The sequence below is a fragment of the Bacillus rossius genome, chromosome 1 (assembly GCF_032445375.1).
Source record: "Bacillus rossius redtenbacheri isolate Brsri chromosome 1, Brsri_v3, whole genome shotgun sequence".
NCBI lineage: Eukaryota > Metazoa > Arthropoda > Insecta > Phasmatodea > Bacillidae > Bacillus > Bacillus rossius.
The window spans coordinates 166,579,315-166,606,671 of NC_086330.1; the positions used below are offsets into that span (position 1 = coordinate 166,579,315).

General features: G+C 35.1%; 1 protein-coding gene across 1 annotated transcript in view; it reads left to right on the forward strand.

Moving 5' to 3' along the window:
• Nucleotides 1–27,357, forward strand: part of LOC134527097 (discoidin domain-containing receptor 2-like) — a 745,508-nt gene that overhangs the window by 701,235 nt on the left and 16,916 nt on the right. The window contains exon 15 of the mRNA XM_063359451.1: nucleotides 3,975–3,996. Coding sequence (XP_063215521.1) covers nucleotides 3,975–3,996 — 22 coding nt within the window. The remainder of the gene's footprint in view (nucleotides 1–3,974; nucleotides 3,997–27,357) is intronic.

Sequence of the window (27,357 nt, forward strand, 5' to 3'; positions counted from 1 at the left end):
ACAAGTCTATCAATATCTCAAAAGTTACCGGAGCATTATATAACCCAAATGGTAATACAGTTAACCTTAACAGACCACCCCTTGATCAGAAAGCATTCTTTTCTTTATCCTCCAGGTTCAGCTCCACTTGCCAGTAACCACTCTTCAAGTCTAATGTTGAGAACCATCTGATGCCAGAGTGTATGTCAAATGTGTCATTAATATGTGGGAGGGGGTAGCTGACCTATTTGGTGATGTCATCAGCTTCAGGTAGTCTACACAGAACCTCAGTGGGTCATTATTTTCGTTACTAAAACGACTCGGGAAACCAAAGGGTTCGCTGTGGTTCTATTACACCATCTTAAATCATACCTGCAATCATCTTCTCTGCGTCCTCCTGTTTCAATAGAGGAAGCCACCTGGGAACTTGTCGAATTGGTTCCGCATCGCCTGTGTTGATGCGATGGTAGACTAGGCTCACTCTTCCGAGTTGAGTATCTCCTAGGGAAAATACATTCTGGTTGCTTACCAGAAAAGTAGCAACTTCTCATATTCATTTATTTTGATAGATTATCTTCGAATCGCCTTAAAAAATGTTCAAAATTGAGGTTCAGTGACTGTCATGTCCGCAGGTGAAGATTATTCACACTTGCTTTACCTTAAAGTGATTTGGTAAATGTATTGATTAGATTAATTCATTACTTACAAAACAAGAAGTTATAACGATTTATTGCCACATTAATGTTTTAAAATGTATAATTTATTTGCATAACCTAAATTTCATCATTACGAAATTAAAGTTTGCTTGTGTCACTCTATTCAGTAGCTAGACAATAAACTTTCATATCGTTAACTCTCATTAAATCTATTTTGATACAAGTACATGATCTGCCACTATAATTTATAAATTTTTAACCACGTTATTCATTCCTCATATATTGAGTAATTTTTATTAAAGGCGTGCGCCCCCCTCCCCCCCAACACAACCATGGGTGAACTCTCACAGAGCCAGTAGTAATGAGTACAGTTAAAGAACTTATTAAGATGGGTGCGCAGGAAAAGGATGTGTCAGCGTATGGGAAAGGGGCAACGCACTGAAAGCGTCGCCACCCACCCAAGGCGCCGTCATTGGTGGGGTCGAGTAAAACTATGAAATTGCGCAAGGGGAAAGGGAGTAGAAGAGAGAAACACAGCCCCTTTAGCGAGCGTCGGGTCCGCAGCGGAGAAGTGACCGTTACGAAGTTAGCTGGCCCCTCGGCGATGCTATAGGGTTAGGTTTCCGGCGGGGGAAGGGGGTTGGTTGATGGCCGGGGAGGGAAGAGGGGAGCCGGCGACTCAGAGGCCTAACGGAGCCTGGCGTAATCAATAAGCACGTTTCCCCTCCCTACTTCTCCCTTCCATCTCTGGCGTCCAGACGCGCGTAGACGCGGGTCTAAAGGCTGGCTGGCAGAGGGCCCGGTGCGTCGAAATCCTCTTACAGCGTGTACACGATTAACCCATTTGTGGAAACTTGATGGGCGGGGGAGTGTGTTTGAAAACGGGCGTATGGAAGTCATGTTGGGGGAGAGGGAGTTGCGCTTTTTCTGCTGCGGGGTATAAAATATTTAGGCTCTCCACCGGACGGGATAAATAAATCAAAAACAATAACCTTGCCGAATGGCTAATGCTCTTAAAAAAAGAGAGAGACGAAAAAGGCTAAAATACTCTCGCGCGTTTTAAATGACAATGCTGCTTTCATCCTAAGGGAGTAAAAAAAAAAAATAACGCAGAGCGAAATTTTTTTTTCTCCCCGTTAAGTGAAACTTGAAAATTAATAAAAAGCTGAAACAGTAGCTACATCTAACGTTCCAGTTCAGAAGCTTCGAAAATATTCGTTGTTTCAGTTACGAAACATTTTTCCAAGCAAATAAAAGTTACTTACGGTAAAATTCATACGTGACAACATTTTGAAAGCTGTCAATATTCTTAGTGTGTTTGACATGTAAATTCTATTTGAATGCTAGATTTTAATGATTTTTTTTGCCTGAAAAAATTTAATTGTTTATTTACTTAATTAAATAAGAAATTTTTTAAATAGTTCTTGCAGCTGTGACCTCATAATAATTTAAACGGCTTAGTAAGTGCGTAAAAGAAAGTAAGGCATGTTGCCAAGGTAACACGACGGTTTGTAATGATGCAATATTATTTTGTTTACACATTATGCAGCTAGAATATATAAAAAAAAATTAGTGACTAAATTGGATACATTTAACCGTTACAATTTTTACCACGACTTATCAGTAAATTGAATTAACATAGAATTAATTTTAAGCAACGTGTTAGGATTTCTTGACTATATATGATCAAATAATACTCTGAACTTTTCTTTCTTACAATAATGTGTATCAGTCACTTTCCCAAACCTGTTTATGCTTTTTTGGGGATTTTGTGCATTTAAAATAATAAATTTGAATGTAGTTAAAACATTATTTTTATTTGTGATCTTCCTTGAGTTATTTGATATCTGTACAACAAAAAAAAATTCTTTACTGGCGCAACAGATTATGTTAAAACAATATCACAATCCGCAAAAAGCACAAATACATGAGCGCGAAGCAAACACTGCCGTACCAACCTTCACTGGAACCATTTAGCCGCCTTTTCAGGCCCCTATTTGAGAACCTCTGGATAAGACCAGAACGCAGAAATTTTCGTCATCCAGTAAGCTATAAAATCACATACTTAAAATAAAATTTCAAGTCTGTAGGTCATTTAGTTCCGAAGTTAAGCGAATGCAAAGTTTCGCATTTATGACACTCACTCACTCACTCACTCACTCATAATCATCAGAATAGAACTAGTACATCCCATAAACTCAGAGAGCTGAAATTTGGTACAGAGTTAGGGTTTAATGGCAACATAAAGGGAAATTTATAAAAACTAGGATAATCGAAGATCTAGAGTACCTGGTGACCCTTATTTGAAAACACAAGTGCCCAACAAAACTATCATAGATCGACATACCGCATTTACAAAAAATATTCAACTTTGTTTGCATCTTCATTTGAAGTCAAAAATCGAAGGTCTGAAGTATCTGATGAAGAACCCTCAGCTTGTCTCAGCTGTATTAGAGATATGGTAATGCCCCCTTCTACTATTGGTACATAAAAAAATCGACTGTCATTGCAAAAATCCAGCGTAGTGGGACACATCTAATTTAATATAGCCTATTTCTTCCCACTGCTGGGCGAATGCCTCCCCTTCTGCTTTTAATACGCATATAAATAAAATTAAAGGAAAACTCTGGATAAGACTAGACTGGCTTTTATACTTATACTTACAAGTTTGCAAGAATAAATAGTCGAACGATTAACTTTATTCTACTCGAACATTGCACAAATTAAATAAACAAATTACACTAAATTATTAAATAATTTCGCTCAAAATTTGGTCAAAATATAAGTCATTGGACTAAGAGTAGCAGTGATACCTGCACACGTCGCTAGATGGCGCTGACTGTATTTTAAAACGCGCTTACGTTTGTTTTTCTGATAACCTTATATTGTGAAGTGGCAACCGGCCACGTTACAGTCGTTTACGACATTCTTCTGCTGCGCTTGAAAACGTTTGCTAGGGATTAGGAGGGATTATTTGCATTTCATTGATTTCGCTTATTATTTCGTGAGATTTAGGCGTAAATACCGCGCCGATCTTTCAGAAACTAAACCGTCTAAACCATCTAAAAGAAAAAAATAATGAACGCGAATGGGCAATACGAAAAACTGTTGCTACTTTACAAGGATCAGAACCGGAAAAAAAGAAAAGAATGATTTGTAATAATAAAAAAAATTCTCTTAAAAGAAAAAAAAAGTGTCAAATAAGAAAATCTAATAAAATAAATCAATATGCCCACGTTTCTACAAAAAGAAGTGAAATCCCACCAAAAACATTCTGTAAAAAATTAGCCAAGTCTCGATGGAGCTGCTCGTTTAACTCTAAAAAGTAATGAAATCTAGACAAAGTCGTACCAAGTCTAAGGTTTCATACTGAGATTTTTTTATTAATATATTTAATGTTGTGTGACTTGGCCGTTGAAGAGAACACAAGGGTACAAAACCAGGTGCTCCATGACACAATTGCACCAATCTGTCGCCAGAACCGCTACCCATTGACGATGGAAAATTGTCATTTGGAAAACGTTGATTCAATAACCAGTCAATTGTAGGCTTGATAAAGCTGCGTATTTCAATAATACTTATGTGTAGGCGAGCCTGAAACAAACAGTTAAAAAAATTATTTCCAGTACAGACGGACTTCTAATCATTGATAGAAGTCCTTCTGTACGTCTATTTTATGTTAGATCGGTGGTCGATTTGACGCTCCAAAAAGAAGAGAGCAGAAGTCAGCATTGTCAATGCTGAATACATGTGTTGCACAATCAACAACAGCCTAAAATGATACACTAGCGTCCAATTACCAATACCAGTATAAGCTATTATCTCGCTAGTAGTATATGAATAGGGCTCCGGAAACAGGCTTTAAGGCTGTGGGGCCTGTGGTGACACCCGCCATCTTGGATTGTGACGTCACGGCGGCCATCTTGGATGGTTGTGACCTTGACCTTTGACCTTGATCCCGGCGGCCATTTTGGATCCGCCATCTAGGATGAGCGTAACGGGACACAGCGTAACAGGACACAGCGTAACGGGACACAGCGTAACGGGACACAGCGTAAATGGACACAGTGTAACGGGACAAGTATATCACGACAGCCATCTTGGATCCGCCATTTTGAATGACGTCATTTTGTTTTCTAGAAAATTCCAGCCTTGTATTTTCCGCCATTTTGGATGATGACGTCACCGTTGCAATTTTCGTTACGTCCGCCATCTTGAAAATCCGCAATTTTTATGTTAGAAAATCGGGAAAAATTTTAAAAATCATTAAAAAAATTATTTAATCGAATAAATAATAAAAATCTTAAAAACCACTGTTCCAGTTATCGTTACGGTCGCCATCTTGGATTATATAAATTTTGCATATTTCGTTACACCCGCCATCTTGGTTGAGTACTATACCATCGTTACACTTTATGTTACAACCACCATATTGGATCCTATTAATGTTGCAATTATCGTTATGGTCGCCATCTTAAAATTTAGACGCCATCTTGAAAATCCGTAATTTTAATGCTATAGATTCGGGAAAAACTTAAAAATCATTAAAAAAATTAACTAATCGAATTAAATAATTAAAAATCCATAAAACCACCGTAGCACTTTTTCGTGATGGCCGCCAACTTGAAATCACCCGCTGGAGGTAAGAATCTTGTTTTCGTCCGCTAGAGTGTGCTGATGCCATGTTGGTATAATTATCTGGTCACCATACCTTTGTCCTCAACTGTTGACATTGAACTTTGACCTTGAACTTTAACCTTGACCTTGAACTTTGACTTTGACCTTGAACTTTGACTTTGACCTTGAACTTTGACTTTGACCTTGAAATTTGACATTGACCTTGAAATTTGACCTTGACCTTGAAATTTGAACTTGACCTTGGCATTGAAATTTGACTTTGTCCTTGAAATTTGACTTTTTCCTTGTCGACCATCATGGATCCGACATTTTAAGTTCAAAACATGCTACCAGGAGCTACCACCTGCCAGAGTACACAATCTTGTGTGTGTACTTGTATTATAGAGTACATTTCCATCTGGATAATTTTATTCTAACCTGCTACAGTGCAGTAATCATTTATTACCGAGGTGCCCCCGCCATCTTAAAATTCGACCGACATCTTGAAATCATGTAATAATGTAGCTATAAAAGCGGGAAAAAATCAAAAATTCATTAAATAAATCACTCATTAACTTACATATTGATTCGATCCGCTCCAGTCCTTTGTTCGATCCCTGAATGATGCAAAACATTTAATTTTATATAAAAAATATTAATTTCAATAAACCATGTTTAAAATTCTTAAAGAGACTTTAAATCCTCTACTACCATCTTCCTATCAGTCATCAAGACCACCATATTGGAAATTCGTAATTGTAATGCTAGAGATTCGGGAAAAAGTTCAAAATTTATTAAATAAATTTGTAATCTATATACTGATTGATTAGATCGACTAAGGTCCTTGGTTCGATCCCTGGCCGATACAAATCAACTTTAATTTTAAAAAAGTACCAGAAAAGTGTCAGGTTCGAGAAATAAAACACCTCAAAGTCTTTTACAAACATAATATTTATTACACAATTTCTATTCTACTACAGAATCACTTGCGAAAGCCAGCAATCTTATAAACATTTAGCCCTGCATAGACGTGCAACGACTACTTCTTAGCTCCAAATGGCTCCAAATGCTCCAAACGACTCCAAATGCTCCAAATGTCTCCAAAAGGCTCCAATTGTTTTAAAAGGCTCCAATTGCTCCAAATGTCTCCAAATGACTCCAAATGCTCGAAATGGCTCCAAATGCTCCAATCGGCTCCAAATGCTCCAAATGTCTCCAAAAGTCTCCAAATGCTTCAAAAGGCTCCAAATGCTCCAAAAGGCTCCAAATGCTTCAAAAGGCTCCAATTGTTCCAAGAGCTTCATCTTCAATTGGTTCCAACTGATTCCAATTACTTTTCTTATCGAACATGGTATGATTAATAACATGTATTTATTAGTATACATTTTGACTGGCAGTGGTAACGTATTTTGCACCTTTAATTTATAAGTTTTATTTATAAATCAGATTTCGATAAATGGTAGATACCATTTGGAAAGAAAATATATATATTTATCTTCAAGTTTATACACATAAATTTAATTTAAGCCATTATTGTATGTAGCCAGCTTCCCTCAGTTTTTTGAGTATGAAGGATATTTCTTTAATGTTCGAATAGTTTCCCACACAAAGCGATCCATGTAGTAGTCGTAGCCTGTCAACCAATATGTTAGGATCTTCCCATGAGGTATAATCAATCTCTTCTGCTGCGTTCATCATCCTTGCATGTTTATAATAAATATTATTATCTCTGGTGTCTTTCGTTTTAACACCATCCTCAAGGTCACTTTCGTCATCGTGCCAGTGATTATCACAAGCTTGATCAGGATAATTAATTTTATTACAACGTTTCCATCGTTTTGGTCTCAAACCACCATCACAGTCTTCGCTCTTGCATGCTTTTGGTGCTTCAGCACAGTACTCAATCATGTCAGCCTTAGATGTGTCAGCACAGTCTTCGTTCATGCCAGCTTCTGATGTGTCACCACAGTCTTCAAACATGTCAGCACTACAAACTTGATCAGGATAATTTATTTTATTACGTCGTTTCCATCGTTTTGGTATCAGACCGCCATCACAGTCTTCGATCTTGCCTGCTTTAGGTGCTTCAGTACAGTACTCAATCATGTCAGCCTCATATGTGTCACCACAATCTTCAATCATGCCCGCTTCAGATGATTCATCAAAGTCTTCGACCTTGTTAGCTTCAGATGGTTCTCCATCTTTCTCATGTTCATGGAGACGACTAGATATCGGAGTAAATATATTTTCATTTCTAATGTGGTTACAACTTCCTTCGTTTGTTTTAAATTTTAAATTATTATCTTGATCTAGATCAGTAATTTTAGCATAAGCTTTTTCGCCTTCATTCCTCTTCCGCGATGTTGTAACCCAGTCTTCGTTATCTTTATTCATCTTAATTGTACAGGTCTTGTAATGTCTATCCAAGTAATATCTTCTACCAAAGGATTTCTGACACTGACTGCAATGAAATGATTTTTGACAAGGACCCAAATTACACTCGCTTCTCTCATGTCGTTTAGCATTCTTTCTCAAGGTAAACACCTTGCTACAGTATCTACAGTGATGACGTTTCGATACAGCAACAAATCCCGAATCAGGATTCATATTAGTTACTGAGACTAATGCTAGATGCAAACTAAGAGTTTTAAATTAGATATATTACTTAAATAGAATTTTTTAATTATTTCATCAGCGAGAATTAATTTATCTCATTCAAAGGTACTTGTTGCAAGTAGTTCTGCTTTTCAACAACATATGTCGTCACATGTTACTTGCAGGTAAATAATATTTAGTTCTTTTATGCGGGATGCGGGATGCTCACTAACGATCGCAATAGAACAATGGCTTCGCTAGACTCCAAGGAGAAGGAAGTACGTCCATCCTGTTAGTGCTTCTTAGATTTCTCAGAGATAATTTGACTGAGTAATGATATATATATTTTTTTAAATTTCCACCTGATTAAAAATATTACAAGTGATGATTAAGTAGCAGAATTTCACTAATTATATGCAACTTTGAATAAAAAATGACATGCTTCATTAAGTAAAAAAATCCTTCATGCAGAGATAAATTCCTCATCAGTAACCAGAAGCACTCGGAGAAAACCATCAGATGTCTAGTCAGGAATAATCAGAAGCACCCAGAGAAAACAATCAAAATATTGTTAAGAATAATCAGGAGCACACGGAGAAATCCACCATAATACTGTCAAGAATAAACGGGAGCACACGGAGAAAACCGCCATAAAATTGACAAGAATAATCGGAAGCACACGGAGAAAACCGCCACAAGTTTTCTTTGATATCATAAAATTTCAGGGAAAAAAAATAATAAAAATAAAAAAAAGTAATAAAAAATTTAAAAAAATAAAATAAAAAAATACATAAACAGATTCTGCTAGCTTGTGAACTTCTCATTGTTGAACAAAGATATAGTTCTAGTACAAGCCAGAATTTTATGTATTATTTTATTTTATTTTTTTAAATTTTAAATTTTTTTATTTTTATTATTATTTTCCTGATATTTTATGATATCAAAGAAAACTTGTGGCGGTTTTCTCCGTGTGCTTCCGATTATTCTTCTCAATATTATGGCGGTTTTCTCCGTGTGCTCCCGTTTATTATTGACAGTATTATGGTGGATTTCTCCGTGTGCTCCTGATTATTCTTAACAATATTTTGATGGTTTTCTCTGGGTGCTTCTGATTATTCCTGACTAGACATCTGATGGTTTTCTCCGAGTGCTTCTGGTTACTGATGAGGAATTTATCTCTGCATGAAGGATTTTTTTACTTAATGAAGCATGTCATTTTTTATTCAAGGTTGCATATATAATTAGTGAACTTCTGCTACTTAATCATCACTTGTAATATTTTTATCAGGTGGAAATTTAAAAAAATATATATATCATTACTCAGTCAAATTATCTCTGAGAAATCTAAGAAGCACTAACAGGATGGACGTACTTCCTTCTCCTTGGAGTCTAGCGAAGCCATTGTTCTATTGCGATCGTTAGTGAGCATCCCGCATCCCGCATAAAAGAACTAAATATTATTTACCTGCAAGTAACATGTGACGACATATGTTATTGAAAAGCAGAACTACTTGCAACAAGTACCTTTGAATGAGATAAATTAATTCTCGCTGATGAAATAATTAAAAAATTCTATTTAAGTAATATATCTAATTTAAAACTCTTAGTTTGCATCTAGCATTAGTCTCAGTAACTAATATGAATCCTGATTCGGGATTTGTTGCTGTATCGAAACGTCATCACTGTAGATACTGTAGCAAGGTGTTTACCTTGAGAAAGAATGCTAAACGACATGAGAGAAGCGAGTGTAATTTGGGTCCTTGTCAAAAATCATTTCATTGCAGTCAGTGTCAGAAATCCTTTGGTAGAAGATATTACTTGGATAGACATTACAAGACCTGTACAATTAAGATGAATAAAGATAACGAAGACTGGGTTACAACATCGCGGAAGAGGAATGAAGGCGAAAAAGCTAATGCTAAAATTACTGATCTAAATCAAGATAATAATTTAAAATTTAAAACAAACGAAGGAAGTTGTAACCACATTAGAAATGAAAATATATTTACTCCAATATCTAGTCGTCTCCATGAACATGAGAAAGATGGAGAACCATCTGAAGCTTACAAGGTCGAAGACTTTGATGAATCATCTGAAGCGGGCATGATTGAAGATTGTGGTGACACATATGAGGCTGACATGATTGATTACTGTACTGAAGCACCTAAAGCAGGCAAGATCGAAGACTGTGATGGCGGTCTGATACCAAAACGATGGAAACGACGTAATAAAATAAATTATCCTGATCAAGTTTGTAGTGCTGACATGTTTGAAGACTGTGGTGACACATCAGAAGCTGGCATGAACGAAGACTGTGCTGACACATCTAAGGCTGACATGATTGAGTACTGTGCTGAAGCACCAAAAGCATGCAAGAGCGAAGACTGTGATGGTGGTTTGAGACCAAAACGATGGAAACGTCGTAATAAAATTAATTATCCTGATCAAGCTTGTGATAATCACTGGCACGATGACGAAAGTGACCTTGAGGATGGTGTTAAAACGAAAGACACCAGAGATAATAATATTTATTATAAACATGCAAGGATGATGAACGCAGCAGAAGAGATTGATTATACCTCATGGGAAGATCCTAACATATTGGTTGACAGGCTACGACTACTACATGGATCGCTTTGTGTGGGAAACTATTCGAACATTAAAGAAATATCCTTCATACTCAAAAAACTGAGGGAAGCTGGCTACATACAATAATGGCTTAAATTAAATTTATGTGTATAAACTTGAAGATAAATATATATATTTTCTTTCCAAATGGTATCTACCATTTATCGAAATCTGATTTATAAATAAAACTTATAAATTAAAGGTGCAAAATACGTTACCACTGCCAGTCAAAATGTATACTAATAAATACATGTTATTAATCATACCATGTTCGATAAGAAAAGTAATTGGAATCAGTTGGAACCAATTGAAGATGAAGCTCTTGGAACAATTGGAGCCTTTTGAAGCATTTGGAGCCTTTTGGAGCATTTGGAGCCTTTTGAAGCATTTGGAGCCTTTTGGAGACATTTGGAGCATTTGGAGCCGATTGGAGCATTTGGAGCCATTTCGAGCATTTGGAGTCATTTGGAGACATTTGGAGCAATTGGAGCCTTTTAAAACAATTGGAGCCTTTTGGAGACATTTGGAGCATTTGGAGTCGTTTGGAGCATTTGGAGCCATTTGGAGCTAAGAAGTAGTCGTTGCACGTCTATGCAGGGCTAAATGTTTATAAGATTGCTGGCTTTCGCAAGTGATTCTGTAGTAGAATAGAAATTGTGTAATAAATATTATGTTTGTAAAAGACTTTGAGGTGTTTTATTTCTCGAACCTTACACTTTTCTGGTACTTTTTTAAAATTAAAGTTGATTTGTATCGGCCAGGAATCGAACTAAGGACCTTAGTCGATCTAATCAATCAGTATAAAAATTACAAATTTATTTAATGAATTTTGAACTTTTTCCCGAATCTCTAGCATTACAATTACGAATTTCTAATATGGTGGTCTTGATGTCTGATAGGAAGATGGTAGTAGAGGATTTAAAGTCTTTTTAAGAATTTTAAACATGGTTTATTGAAATTAATATTTTTTATATAAAATTAAATGTTTTGCATCATTCAGGGATCGAACCAAGGACTGGGGCGGATCGAATCAAAATGTAAGTTAATGAGTGATTTATTTAATGAATTTTTGATTTTTTTCCCGCTTTTATAGCTACATTATTTCATGATTTCAAGATGTCGGTCGAATTTCAAGATGGCGGGGGCACCTCGGTAATAAATGATTACTGCACTGTAGCGGGTTAGAATAAAATTATCCAGATGGAAATGTACTCCATAATACAAGTACACACACAAGATGGTGTACTCCGGCAGGTGGTAGCTCTTGGTAGCATGTACTGAACATAAAATGTCGGATCCATGATGGTCGACAAGGACAAAGTCAAATTTCAATACCAAGGTCAAGGTCAAATTTTGATGCCAAGGTCAAGGTCAAATTTCAAGGTCAAGGTCAAACTTCAAGGTCAAGGTCAAAGTCAAATTTCAAGGTCAAGGTCAAAGTTCAAGGTCAAGGTCAAAGTTCAAGGTCAAAGTTCAATGTCAGCAGTTGAGGACAAAGGTATGGTGACCAGATAATTATACCAACATGGTATCAGCACAATCTAGCGGACGAAAACAAGATGGTAACCTCCAGCGGGTGATTTTAAGATGGCGGCCATCACGAAAAAGTGTTTTAAGTATTTTTTATTATTTAATTCGATTAGTTATTCTCTTTAATGATTTTTGAATTTTTTCCCGAATCTCTAGCATTAAATTTATGGATTTTCAAGATGGCGTCTAAATTTTAAGATGGCGACTATAACGATAATTGCAACATTAAAAGGATCCAATATGGTAGTCGTAACATAAAGTGTAACGATGGTATAGTACTCAACCAAGATGGCGGGTGTAACGAAATATGCAACATTTATATAATCCAAGATGGCGACCGTAACGATAACTGCAACAGTGTTTTTTAAGATTTTTATTATTTATTCGATTAAATAATTTTTTTAATGATTTTTAAAATTTTTCCCGATTTTCTAACATAAAAATTGCGGATTTTCAAGATGGCGGACGTAACGAAAATTGCAACGGTGACGTCATCATCCAAAATGGCGGAAAACACAAGGCTGGAATTTTCTATAAAACCAAATGACGTCATCCAAAATGGCGGATCCAAGATGGCTGTCGTGATCTACTTGTCCCGTTACGCGGTGTCCCGTTACGCTGTGTCCCGTTACGCGGTGTCCCGTTACGCTGTGTCCCGTTACGCTGTGTCCCGTTACGCTAATCCAAGATGACGGATCCAAAATGGCTGCCGGGGTCAAGGTTAAGGTCAAAGGTCAAGGTTACAACCATCTAAGATGGCCGCCGTGACGTCACAATCCAAGATGGCGGGTGTCACCACAGGCACCACAGTCTTAAAGCCTGTTTCCGGAGCCCCATTCATATACTACTCTCGCTTAACAAACAGATATAACATTACGTGTAAACAAAATTTACTTGTACCCACTAACGTATAAAGAATGTTCAACGGCCAAGTCACACAACATTAACTATAATATTAAAAAAATCTCAGTAAGAAACCTTAGACTTGGCGCGACTTTGTCTAGATTTCATTACTTTTTAGAGATAAACAAGCAGCTCCATCGAGAATTAGCTAATTTTTTTACAGAATGTTTTTGGTGGGATTTTGTTTACACACTAAACAGCTAGAATATATAAATTTTTGTTAGTTACTAAATTGGATACATTTAACCGTTACAATTTTTACCACGACTCATCAGTAAATTGAATTAACATTTAATTAATTTTAAGCAACGTGTTAGGATTACTTGACTATATATGATCATATAATACTCTCAACTTTTCTTTCTTACAATTATGTGTATCAGTCACTTTCCCAAACCTGTTTATGCTTTTTTGTGAATTTTGTGCATTTAAAATAATAAATTTGAATGTAGTTAAAAAATCAATTTTATTTGTGATCTTCCCTCAGTTATTTGAAATCTGTACAACAAAATAAAAATAAATTCTTTACTGGAGCAACAAATTATGTTAAAACAATATCACAATCCGCAAAAAGCACAAATACATGACTTCAGAACTCTAACGATGCATTATTTGACGCAAACTAATACAAATATTAAGGCACTCACACACGATCAGTCCGGACAGTCAGAATTGAGCAGTCGAAACTGTCGTGTGTGTGTGTGCAAGGACGGTGGACTGATCAGTTGGAACTGATGTACCTACGAGCTGATGGCTTCCCATCAAATCGGATTGTGAGCTAGAGAGCTCGCAGTCCGAACTGCCTAGTTTTTGGGAGCAGCGTCTCGCCATTCCAAACTGTCCGTCCGTCCAAACAATGAGTGCATCAGTCCATCAGCTGAGTGTCGTGGCAGTCATCATTGTTTATACTTTTTGGTTGATTTGCTATTTTATTCCTTTTATCTTACTGAAAGTGCAACTGCAAATGCAAAAAATAAGTTTCTTCCACATTCTAGGATGAAACGATAGATAAAACAGCAAATCCAATTACAAGACTGATTGTATGGGAAAAAGGCTTCAGTTCGGTCTAAACTTTCAGTTCGTTCAAACAGGCTGAGCAGTCCGAACAGGCAGCTGGCCTGTTCGTGTGTGAGAGGGCCCGGAGTTGTGGAGAGTTGGTGAGTGTGCAGGCCAAACACAGTAAAAAATACAACTATTTGAATGGACATTTGAAAAAAGATGTGCACATCAACTGGAAGGCAGAAGAGTGTATTGCTTGAGGACTTGAAAGGGTTTAGGCTTTGTGAATACATCATAAAGTTTCCCGTGGCTAATTGTACACATTTCCCGTCAATTCAAGAAATTCGCTGTATATTTTATTTAAGAGTACTTTTCGTATATTTACTCTGATCATTTTAATCGAGTGTGGATGCATGATACAAACTACCTAATTGGGTAAGATAATAAATAAATCTTAGGAAAGTATTTTGAAGTAATAAAATATTATTTAAATATTGTTCAATACCAAAATACTATATATATGTAGCTACTCTTGTCCCACTACGTGGCAAAGGTAGGCAAAAAGATAATAAAAACAAAAATTTCTGAACTTAAATATTTTGACAATTTAATCACGCGCAAATGTAGTGAACGGTAAACAACTTGGAATTGTTTGAAGTCCTGTGTTTATGTATACGATGCCCCTTATCGCTAATAACAGATCTTTATCGGCTCGTTATTGTTTGATCTTCATTCAAACGAGTTCTCACACCACGCCATTATCAATCCATAAATTTAGGGGACAATGACCTTGCGATATTTCGATACTCGTTACATGCAAATACGTCATTGTCACATTCAAAAGTTCTTCACAGTGATATAACATGTTTTATCATGAATTGGTGAGACTGAACTGAAGGGACTATCAGAAATTTTAGTTTTAACTTGTTTTAGCTTTATCTTAGGCGTACATGAGGTCGATTTATTTTTATCCTCTCTTCTTGCGTCTCATAACTTTCAAAACAGCTTTGTTAACAATTATTTCCTTGAATCACTAAATTTGTTTTATTTAAGGACGTGCCGTGATCACTAAGAGAGCATAGAGGTTAGTGAAATAAATTTTTAAGGTAAAACAAATAGCCTGTTCTCTGCATACGCAACTAAATTTGAAGATAGTGGATTCAGCTGTTCTACTGTTTTAACAAAGTCAATAGTTCAAAGTACTCATTATAGATTTTTGTGATTTTAACATTTCAGTTTATCGAAATATTTTTAAAATTAGTTTGTATAATCCTGGTTCGAGTGTTTTCTTTATGCTGTGTTTTTGTGGCATTCCAAATGTGTCAGAATGAGAACCATAAATTCTACTCTTTCCAAGAAAACTACTTTTCCGACTGAAGAAATTGCAGTCAGGAAACGTTGTAAACTTCACAATGTCCAAAATGGAGTCCCAAGGGCACGTTACAGCCACATCTGCTGTGGGCTTAGGGGGCGCAGGAAGTTTCTCCGAGGGCGTGTTTCACGTCGAGGACCCAGGGGTCCGACCTTGGAGGCCATTGTTCATTTACGCCCTCCTAACGGCAAGGCTCGATATATAGCATGCACTTAAGCTCTTTAATACGCGCGGGGACGTATCTTCCTGAGTCCCTTTGTACCATAGCTTCTGGTGATAGCTTTCAGACTTCAGTGCTATGCATATAGACCAGTTATCTTACGTGTATTCATTCAAGTAAGTTTAACTACAAACAATGTAAATTTTTCCAATGTTTTCAAATTGCCAAAGTTGCTTTGATTACCATCTCCAATGAAGTCTTAATTAACCAATTATAAACCAACATAAACTGAATTAGTGCTCACGTAACAAGACTGAATGAATTATCGATACATTCAAACAGGTAGTAGTCTATAGGCACGAATAATGCAAACAAATAATAAAAAATTTGCATTTCTGTTTTAATGATTTAATTGCGTTTATTCTGCTAATCACGGTCGTCTCTGGTGGGGGGACGTGGGAGACATGTCCCTCTCCCCCGAATATTTCCAAGCACATACAGTAGTTTTATTTATACTATTTTTATGTTTATAAAATACATTTTTTTACAGTGATGACATATAGTAATAGATCAGGTGTCAAACAAAAATTACATACATAGCATAGTTTGGAAATAAACAGACATTTTATACTTAACGTACGTATATTTGTTAAATAAATTAGTGTACTAATGTTCATAATTTGCTAAATAAAACATGAATTTAGTCAATTCAATTGATAATATGGCCGGCTAGCTTGTGTGTGTATGAGCAGACTGAAGGGCGCCAGAAAATCACGTTTCTGGAACTTACAGTTAGTGACTGCATCTTCGAGACCAACTCACCATCGGAACCTTCTCAATATTAAAAGATTTTTCATTTGGTTATTGGTAAGCAGAGTTGACGATTCATGTTTCCTTATGGGAAATGTTAAGAATTAATCAACCCTATTCTATTAAACAGAAACAATTTAAGTACTAAGAGAGTTCAATAAACATTGCATATTCCAATTGTGCACATGAAATATTTTTGTAATTTTACTTGGAAACCTTGTGGACATTTTTTTGTAAAACTATAAGGTGGAGCTTTGTAAATTCCATTTTCTTATGAAAAATATAACATTTTTAGAGTGTGAACTTTGATAAGTTTTGGAACTGCTGTCGCTAACTGTAAGTTCCAGGAACATGTTTTTTTCTGGTAACCTTCAGTCCTCAAATACACACGGCAATATGCCAGTTACAAATCTTCCTACTGTCGGAGTGGTTGAGTTTTTAATTCCCCGTGTATTTAAGTGTTGTTGTATACATTAACGAAAACATGGATAAGTTTATTACTAAAATTAAAATGCGTAAATGTGACAAAGAATTGTCAAGTTCACAAATAATGAATATAAAAGTAATGTTGATGGACGAACTTCAGTGCAGAATGTTCCTGAAACTGAAAGTGCTCACTCTGGTGTTACTTTTAGTGACGCAGATAAGAATATGTATCCAAATCAGCCAATTCAACTCCCAGATAACTTTCCTGTTCAAAACCAGAAAGGACGAACCCTGCAGTTTCTGATTTAGTGGTTCAAAGACTTAAAATGGCTAAGTATTGAACTAAACGTGGGCGGTATTATTTGTTTCTACTGCAATCGATATTGCCATTTAAATTCAGACAAAATACTTGTGAAGAAATTGGAGAGTTCCTTCACTACGGTCGCTTTCAAGAATTGGAAGAAAACTATGGAAAGATTTCGTGTTCACGAAAAATCTTATTCCCATAAACAAGCTGTTTTAAGTTATCGTCAGTTAAAGTCAGCCTATCGAAATGCAAGTAAGTTCTGCTATACAACAAGAACAGAAAATAGCTAAAGAATTTGTTCAAAAATTATTAGCTATATTAGATTTTTAGGGAGGCAATGTTTGGCAATAAGGGGACCTGAGTCAAACAGTGGAAACCTACAGTGCTTATTAAATCTGCGATCAGAGAACGTTAATGCACTGAATGTGTGGATGAACAAACAGAGAGAGAAGTTTACTTCAGAAGAAATTAAGAATGAGATGATGGCAAATGAAATAGTTAGGTGTATTTGTATCTGTGATCGTTCAAAAGATCTTCGAATATTTTCCCTTATCTGCGACGGTACCCGAGATATAATTGGTGTTGAGACAATAAGTATCTGCATTCGCTGGGTAGAAGCGGATCTTGAACCACATGAAAGTTTTCGATGACTTTACAGCACAACAGACACAACAGGTAGGGCTGTAGCATCTGCTATATTGGATGTATTAACTAATCTACCCGTCAGTATGCTTTAGGGACAGACGCTGGAGCTGCCAATATGAGAGGTATATATAATGGAGTGCAATCGGTAATTAAAACAAGGCAGCCATTAGCACTATTTGTACATTGTGGTGCTCACTGTGTGAATCTTGTGATAAGTGAAAGTTGCAAAGTCTCTGCCTGTTATAAAAATGCAATGAAATGTGCTCATGAATTAGGTGTATTGTTTTCTCAGTCATTTAAAGCACAAAGAAGGTTTATTTCTGTAGTGGAATCTAAATCTGAAGGTCCAGTAGGTAATACCAATAAATTAAATACGCTCTGCCCTAAAAGATGGTTGCATATAGGTATCGACATTCGAAAAATTGTACATATATATGATATCATACTAGAAATATTACAAGAAATTTCTGAAACTGAAAAGTAGCTTACAAGTGCTTCTGGTCTATTGGTCCACTTCTAATGCGGCACAACCCTATTGGGTCTATTATTAGTGCAGAAAATAATTGGCATGTTGGAGCTTCTTAATAAGTTATTTTATAGTCGGCAACAACCTGTATAGGGATTGATTAAGGCTGTTGAAATTGTTTCAGAAAGTATTCAAAACCTTCGCAACAAATACATTTTTGAGAAAATAATGCAAGCTGCGAATGACAAAATATAACAATGTAATTTTAATCCCATTTTTATTGTCAAGAATGAAGAGAATACCAAGTAAGTACACAGGACAAGGAGAACATTGGGTTCCTGAAGACATCAATGCCTATTTGAGAAAATAATATTTTGCCATGATTGATGCAGCCCTGAAAGGTCTAGAATCAACATTTGCTCAGTCTGATCTCTTGCACCTTCGGCAATTATAAGATACATTGTTATCAAGTATGGACGAATAAAACCTTATCAATCTACTTAAAAATTCTACACAAATATATATTGCATAATATTTAGTTAAGGTGACAACGGTTCTACAGAGGAATAGTGTTTAATATGTCAATGATGTTCCTAATATATTACGAAATATTTCACCAGAAGTAAGGTCTATGTTTAAGAATGTTGTAAACTTAGTGCACATTTTGGTTGTGGAAACCTGCTTTTCATGCGAAGCTCGACGGAGCTTTAGCTCCCAGTGAAGACTAAAACATATATGAGAAACAGCATGACTCAAGAACGATTAAATAATGTTATCATCTGCCGCACACATCAAGATTAGCTGGACCTTCTCAAACTGGACGAATAATTAGATAGATTTACTGCAGCCAGTGACCGCCGCAGGACAATCTTCGGTCCAATTAGCATTCCAAAATAGGTAAGTAAAGTGATATAGTTTCAGACAATTATTCAGTAGTGCATTTCAGTACATGTGTGACGTGTTTGAGTTGAATGTTGCTCTAAGTTTATTATCTGAGTTCATGATTCAATTTATGAATGCTGCATCATAACTTGACCTTCTTTTAATTTATGACGTGCAATGACTTAAATATTCTTCTAAAACCGTGCTAAGGTGCTGTAAGACGTACAGCGTCAATTACAGTGTAAGTCTACATTTGTATCATTTGGTTAAACATAATCGAATATTTCTCCAACTGACTTCATAAAATTTAGCTTTACAGCCTTGTAGCCTGAGTACAGTATATTCTTGTAGGCTTCATCTGCCTGCAAATGTAGCCTTTTAGGCTCCATCTGGGTGAAAAACAGACTTTTGGGGTACTTCTGGCTACAAATATGGTCTGTGGGAGAGGCAGGTGTAAAGAAAATGATGATTGATCCGCACCAAATTTGCTCATTTACCACGAATAGTCCCATCAACTAAAATGTGGTTCAAACGGAAACTCGACGGAGGTACTAGCATTTAAATAACTTTCTTTTATGTCCTCCCCCCCCCCAAAAAAAAAACTTTAAATTCCAGAGACGGCCATGCTGTTAAGCCAGCATTGTGATATTCAAAGAAATGTTTCAACTTTAATTAAAATGAAGAAATATTTAAGGAAAGTTTTTCATATTGTCAAACGTTTTAACATTTCGCTAGTTTACATTAAGTACATTTAAAGTAGTACAAATTTTTTTCAACGGTCTTTTACGTTCGGTTAGATTTTTTGGGTAAATCAAATAAATATAGTTTGAAAACATACTATTTTCATGTTTTTTTCTGTGAATATTATCCAACCTTAAATTTATTACCAGAATTCTAACATACTTTGCGTCTCCTATCCCTCGTGTACTCTATTTCACTTAGATAACTCTAACTCTAGAGTGATGAAGTGAAATTATTATGAGATATAATTTTTTAAACAAAGTTTACAATTAAGTTGGTGTTTTATTTTATTTTGATGCGTAACATCTTAACTCTCAGCATTAGGCATTTGATAAATAATTTCGTGGCCACGATGGAAGTCAAGAACGGAGAAGTATAACCACCACAGTGCTTTCGCTTGTGGAGAATGGGGCAAACCAAATTAACAAATACAAAGAAAAAATACATTTTATTACAGCTAAACTAATTTTAAATAGATGTGCAGCATTTAATTAAAATTCCTTGTTGAAAGTTAGGTCCAAAACCTATGTTCACTATTTTTTTAGGTCCTTTTCGCTTTTATTAAAGCCATTTAAATATATAGCTTAACATTTTACTCTGCAAATCGAATGTTTCAATAGTCAACGTAACTGCTCCGGTTGTGAATTCTAGCGGCGAGTGCTAAAACTACGTGTGATTCGCATCCGAAAATGTAGTATAAAACACAATTTGGGTTGTATATTTATCGCCTTCGGCGTATTTTAAAATATTTTACGTTAAATTTCGTGTAAAAACCTGGATTCGTATTATAAGAGTATTTGCAACATGAGAACACATTAATTTACTCGTTACCGAGGTTAGATGTAGCACATTTCTGGTGAGTACTGAAAGACTCCCTCACGTGTTTTTTTTTTTGTTCCATTGGACAGTAAACTTGTTCCATTGGACAGTAAACTGAGGTCGACCCGACCACTTTAACTTGGGAATGCTCAGCCTTGCGAACATGAGTACATCGCGGCTGTAGGTACTATGACCTTCCTAGTGTAAAGAAATGGGCCCTGGAAGAGGGGTAATTTTTCCGTTGTGCAGAAGATGAGGTCAGTCGATGAGGGTTTCCGGCGCTGGAGTGTTTGTCGCGGGACTTGGCCCGTCCGCCAAGCCCCTCTCGGCAGCCAACCGCAGGCCGCCATCGCAAACAAGCAGTGTGTCTGCCAGCTGGCCCAGCGACGTCGGGACAGCAAGGGACAGTGCGGGCAACTGCCCCCGCATTGATCCGTGCGCAGGGGAGCAGAAACTACGTTTGGGACCCTCAACCATGGGGTTGGGAGTAAAGCTAATACAGTCCTGGGTGGTCAAGAAGAGTATTTTTGGCTATAAATCGAAAAATAAAACTTTATTTTAATTTTTGAAGTTGTACTTCTTTCGGAGCGTTATGAAAAAATGTTGATGGTCAATTTTCATGACCGCGCGCACCATGCAACGAAATATTCACAGGATGAATAAAGGTAGATACATACAAAAAGAGGCAACATACAAATTAAAATTATATATTTACTTTAAATCAATGTAATTTAGTGATTGATATTTAATAAAGGAAGATATAATTAAAACATACATTTATTGCGAATATTACTTATATACATTGTGTTTATAAACTTTTTCAAGTGTATTTATATAATAGAGTATAGCGTCACACACGTATAATATATTTATTCCTATTATAGATTGAAATATTATTTTTAATAAAAATAATAATAAATTAGATAAACAATCAGGAAAATCATTGATTTTCGTTTTCAATTACCTATATGTAACTGGATTATTTTACGAAATTAAAAATTAATTTTATAAAAGTTTTTATATTAGCACTGAATATTTATTACTGTAAATTGATTTACATTTTAGGTAGATTTCAAAGAAATACTACATATTGTAGCCGTTACCATGGTGTGACTTTTGGGAAAATTTTAGTAGTTTTTCGTTTCATGGTCCATAACCCCAAAACCATAATCAACTCAAAAGTTTATATGTGTATTTATATAAATATTGTAGACATTATATCTTTCGCAATATCTGATAAATTACTTCCAAACTAATACATAAAATCTAGTAGTGGAAAATCTCGGCCGAGTTCGTTAATGTGCAATATCCAACCAAAGAGATAGAAAAAGGGAAGGTTTCTTGAAAACAGAAAAATCGCTATAATTCCCATTATTTAAAAATAACCCGCAGGAGTATTACCAAAATTTTGTATCTGAATACGTTTTTGATACGACCAACCATAACTGAAAGAGTTGAAAAAACAAGGCTTGGAGGACAAAACCAATCATATCTTCCTTCGTAGGTACAACAACGAATTCATAAGAATTATTTATTAAACTTATATTTTAATCTAAAAATTTTGTCTAAAACAATTTTTATAAGATGAACGATTGCTGAAAGGAGTTGAAAAACTAAGGGGTAGAATTAAAAAAAATTATAACTGTCTTAGTGGGTGCACTATCAAATCCGTTCTAATTGTTTGTAAATCTTATAATTTTTATTTAAAACATTTGTCAGAAACAATTTTAAAATGATGAACCTTTTTACAGGGGTTGAAATAATAAATAATGAATAATTTAAAATATCATAATTTACGTACCACGTATACTGTTAAATCCGTTCTGGTTTACTGTAAAACCGTAATATATTGTCTACATTTTTCGTCTGATAATTTTCATACGAACAACGGTTACTGAAAGGATTAGATAAAAGAAAAATCGTAACTCCCTTCTTGGCACAAAATTGAATTCATTCGGTTATTTTGCAAATAATTTAATTTTTATCTAAACACTTTTGTCTGAAACAATATTTGATCTTACAAACCATTAATGCATGGGGTGTAAATAGCAAAGGTAAAAATACAAATTGCCATTACTGTTTTTAAAATAAATACTTTCGAATCCACTATAGTTTATTGTTTAATGACGCATCTTTATCTAAAACCTTTTGCTGAAACAATTTTTGATGAAAAAAAAACTATTGCTGTAAAAACAGGATTAGAAATTTAAGAAAAATTAAAACTTTCTTACTATCAAATTCATTGAAATTTATTATTAACCGTTTTCATGTGACTTTAAATAAAAATTTCTCCTAAATAAATTTATACGACAAAAATAGTGTTTGAAAATCAAAAATAATTGCATAGCTACCTTAGTAGGCATATGAAATTCTTTCATATATTCAATGCTGGAAGCATTAAGTGAAAAAAATTCTAAATATTTTCTTTGCTTGGAATATGAAAAAATGTTAATTCTATCTTTTTTGAGTATTGGTGAATATAAATTATGTTATTTGGGCTACATTAAGTTCTTAAAATGTCCAGGAGATTATATACGTTTCTTCAATTTCCTCGAAGAAATATGTACTTTGAAATCTACCTACGCCTGTAGACTGTGCTGAAAGGGATTTTTTTATTGAATTAATAATAATTAACCAATCTTATTTGTATCATCATTCCAGTCATTTTTTATTTTATTTCCATTAATAATTTGTATGCGAAATTAAAGTTAGATTTTATAAGGTACACCAGGTAAATTTAACTTCTAGCGCGGGTCATTTTATTTGAACTAGAAAACCAAAATGAGACATGAATAAAAACATTTCTAAGTATACTTTTAAAACATTATAATATATACAGCTTTTATTTACAACCACATGATTACATAGCCAGCTATACCATTTTGTTCAAGTGGCTTAATTCATCCCCTGTTCCACAATATTTATTTTTTTCGTTGGCAGCTGCGTAGATTTTTCTAGACAAATGTTAATCGCTTTCCACACATTTTTTTCTTTAAATAAATTTATAAATTCATTTTGTTTAAAATATTCGCTTAAGAACGAGCCTGGTAAATTCTCTTTAGACAGAATCAGCATATTAATACATTTAAAACTTAGATTTCAATATATTTAACTGTGTTCAGTTTAGTTTTTGACAATATTACATAGCATTTGTAAATTCTGATATATAATTCTGTTACATGTTTTAGTTGTAAGGCATGTGACTTGAGTAGCATAATCAACCAATTAGAATAATAAATTTAGAATCTTTTTTCTCAGAAATAATCTTTTTTATTCACTTTTTTTTATAATTTTCCCTTAACAAACGTACACTCCCTTAAACACAACCTCCCCCCCCCCCCAAAAAAAAAAAAAAAAACACACAAATGGTTTCCTTGTAAATATCCCGGCACAACATTCTCAATAAGTCTCATATCGTAAGCTTGTTCAGATCATAAAGAGAAAATATTATAGAGTCAGCACGCCGACTGTGCAGTAATGAATCTGAGGTCTCAAAATCAAACGGCAAACAGTCTCATTTTTCCAATAAAACTGTAACGAACGGTACTCGTCTTACCTTTCAAAAATGTGATGTAATTTAAAAAAAAATGGAATTATGCCGTCTTTTCAAAGATATCTGGTCCATAAATTCAGATAATTTAATGTATATTTTTTGTCGAATACTGTACATTTAGTATATATTGTGGCTTATGTATTCCACTTGGCTTTAGGTGATATGTAAACTTTTTTCTTGCACGTTATTAGATAGTGACCTGATAGGTTAACTGATTTGTAGTACTACGATTATATCGCTGATCCATTGGGTTGTAACGAAGACTTGAAGACATTTTACATTTGTTCATCTTGAATGATTGAACTTCACTTCTCTTGACAAGCACTTAAGGCGGATTTGTGCCCTGCAATCTTGATTTTTTTTAAATATTTTTTTTTCTATAATTATAAATTTGAACTATTTATCCCAATTTTTCTCATGTCCAGCCATTAATCACATCTACCAGACATTCTATGCCTCGTTGCAACTACATATTAACAAGCATCGCAGGAAAAAAACTTATTATTTCACGCAGTCGACTACAAATATCAGCGGTACTCACACCAGATAACAAGTGTTTACTTTAACAAGCAGCTAAAGCTAAGTCATATGCCATGCCAAATATAAAAAATTCAAAACGGAAGCTTTATTGCAAATTGTATCAACATTTTTTTAAATTTCAATATGGAGAGGACTAATCCCACCTTAATAACACTGATCTAGTTACAAACGTGGACATTATTTTTGTACCAAACACAATCACGTGTAACCCACCAAAGAATGTGGCCTTGCTATCGGCAAGCGAAATCTTTTAAAAGGCTTGGTTATTTATTGGTAACTTGAGTGAAATGGATACGCCAATTTAATTATGTATCTACTGATAGAAGAGGTTTCAAAGTGGTGTATTTTCCTTTCAGCGTGGTGTTTTAAGCGGCCTACAGGTAATGACGTCGCACTGAGAAGACGCGAAAGGCTTCATGAGGGACGACAAACGCAGGCTGTCTGGGCATCGCCGATCGCAGACATGACGGATGCGGCAAACTCTACCATAGTTTGCATAGCAGGCCACACAGCGACGACCATCAACCACTGTCAACAAGTTAGGGGGGGGGGGGGGCATCGGTTCGATAAAGCAAACAAACATTCTTGCCTCCTCGTTCAGAGTCCACGAAGGCATTTTTACGTGTAGGAAGCGAAGCCACAGCCTGCAAACAAAACTGCCGCAATAAACAGTGGCACTACGTCTCAATTAGCCGAAAGTTATGTATAGACCTCAGGAAATTAGTTTCCCTTAAGGCGAATATTACAGAGTAAGAGGTTTTCAAAGACCATTAAAAATATACATTAGCAGTTTAAGTAAAATGGTAGTCATTCAGAAAAATTAAGTCGCATTTGTTTCACATGGTAAAATACTTGTAGCAGTCAGTCTTTATTGATTTTAGGACGTCCATTTAAATATGTTTTGTGCTTTCACGACACAAAACCTGAAAACTTAAACGACAGAACATTAAATGTTCTACAAACTGCTGAAAGTAGATGGCGTTAATTTTTTTTATGGTTCTGTATCTCAAAATCCTGGATTTGTTAATTGATCATGTACCGGAGATATTACAATGTTTGTTGAACATCTTTAAAGTTGTAAAGGGATTAGCATTGCTTTATAAACAGTTTTTGGAACTGAATATTATTTAATGAATTTGTACTTCCGCATGAAAACATTCCGTTATTATTTTTTCTTGTTTCACGCAAGACTTTCCAAATTGTACAATTTACACAAAATTTTAATTCAATGAGCGTTCACAGTTAGACACAATATATTATATTACAATAAAACGTATAAAACATTTTACATGTATATGGTACCAATAATATCTATATTTAAGAAGTTATTATTATTTCTCACAAACAGATAATAATAAAAATTAGTTTCTCACAAGCAGATTACAAATTAAACATAGATTACTCAATACATATTTGTTTCTCAGAGAAATGAATGTTCAGTGTATATGAATATTAAATCAAGATAATATGACAAAATATCTAATATTACACAAATCTGAATTCATCATTTATTCATAATTATGTTCATCGTATTTCATATTTTAACATACATTTTTGACGAATTACATTTAACTGCGTAATGTTTGTATTTTTTTAGTAATGAAACAATTAAATTTGTTATTATTTGTTTAAAATAAATGTACATTATACATTTCATGAAAGAAAAAATTTAATCCATATTTTTATATAAAATACTTAATCATATTAAAAAATGTATGTCTTAAAATTATTTTTCAACTAAGAATTGGTGTTTTCATGTCCCAGAGCAAACGGTTTGTTTATTTTCCCTTTCCCTCTAACCGTATAAATTGGTTTTTGTAACTCTCACACTTTAATTTCCCCGAAAAATATTACAATCTAGATTTAAGGTTTTGAACTTTTAAAATTATTAATGTTTAACTGGCTTTTATTTATAATTCTATTTGAAGATGAATGCAAGTATAAACATCAAATATGGAGGAAACGTTTAAAACTTTGGTATATATTTAGACGTTGGAAAGTCTTAACTTATATGCAAGTCGAATTAAATCACAATGTGAATTTTTTCGTGTTTAACGTACAAAATTACTATGCCGTAGTAAATGGACGTGGAAGCAGGCTCATCCAGGCGTGATATAGTCTGTGTTATGTAACTTGGTCTTAAATTTTACAATTTCAAACATAGTACCAGTGGTACCAACTTCCAAAATATAATAAGCAAAGCATCACATGATGTATGTTTACAAAAACTGACAACCATATGAAGTTGTTAGCAAAGGCTGTTGACAGGAAAACAGGGACAAAATTATACCTAGTATCATGGAACTCATTTTGAGAGCTGTCAAAGTGACAACATACTTGACACAGACTGTAAGAGGTATATCGGCTAGGCGGGCGACCGATTAAAACCAACGCTCGCCGAATTTCGGCGAGAAGGCGGTTCGTTTTCGGGCGGGGCTGGAAATGAGTAGATAATGTCTCCTTGTTTGTGTGAGAGTGTGTGTGTCTGAGGGGACGAAATGACGTTACCTGTGGAGGAGATGCAATACAGCTTCCTTAACCTCTCCTCCCCCCTCCAGCGTTTCTTCCTTCCCGACGTCCTTCTCTTTCGACCCCACAGCCAGCTCCCACCACACGTAACAGTTTAATTCCATTACGTTTTACCTGCCCCCGCGTCCCACAACATCTGCAGTGTTATATACCGGCTTGGGGAGACGTCCTCCTCCTTCACCCATAAACCTCCGTTTTAC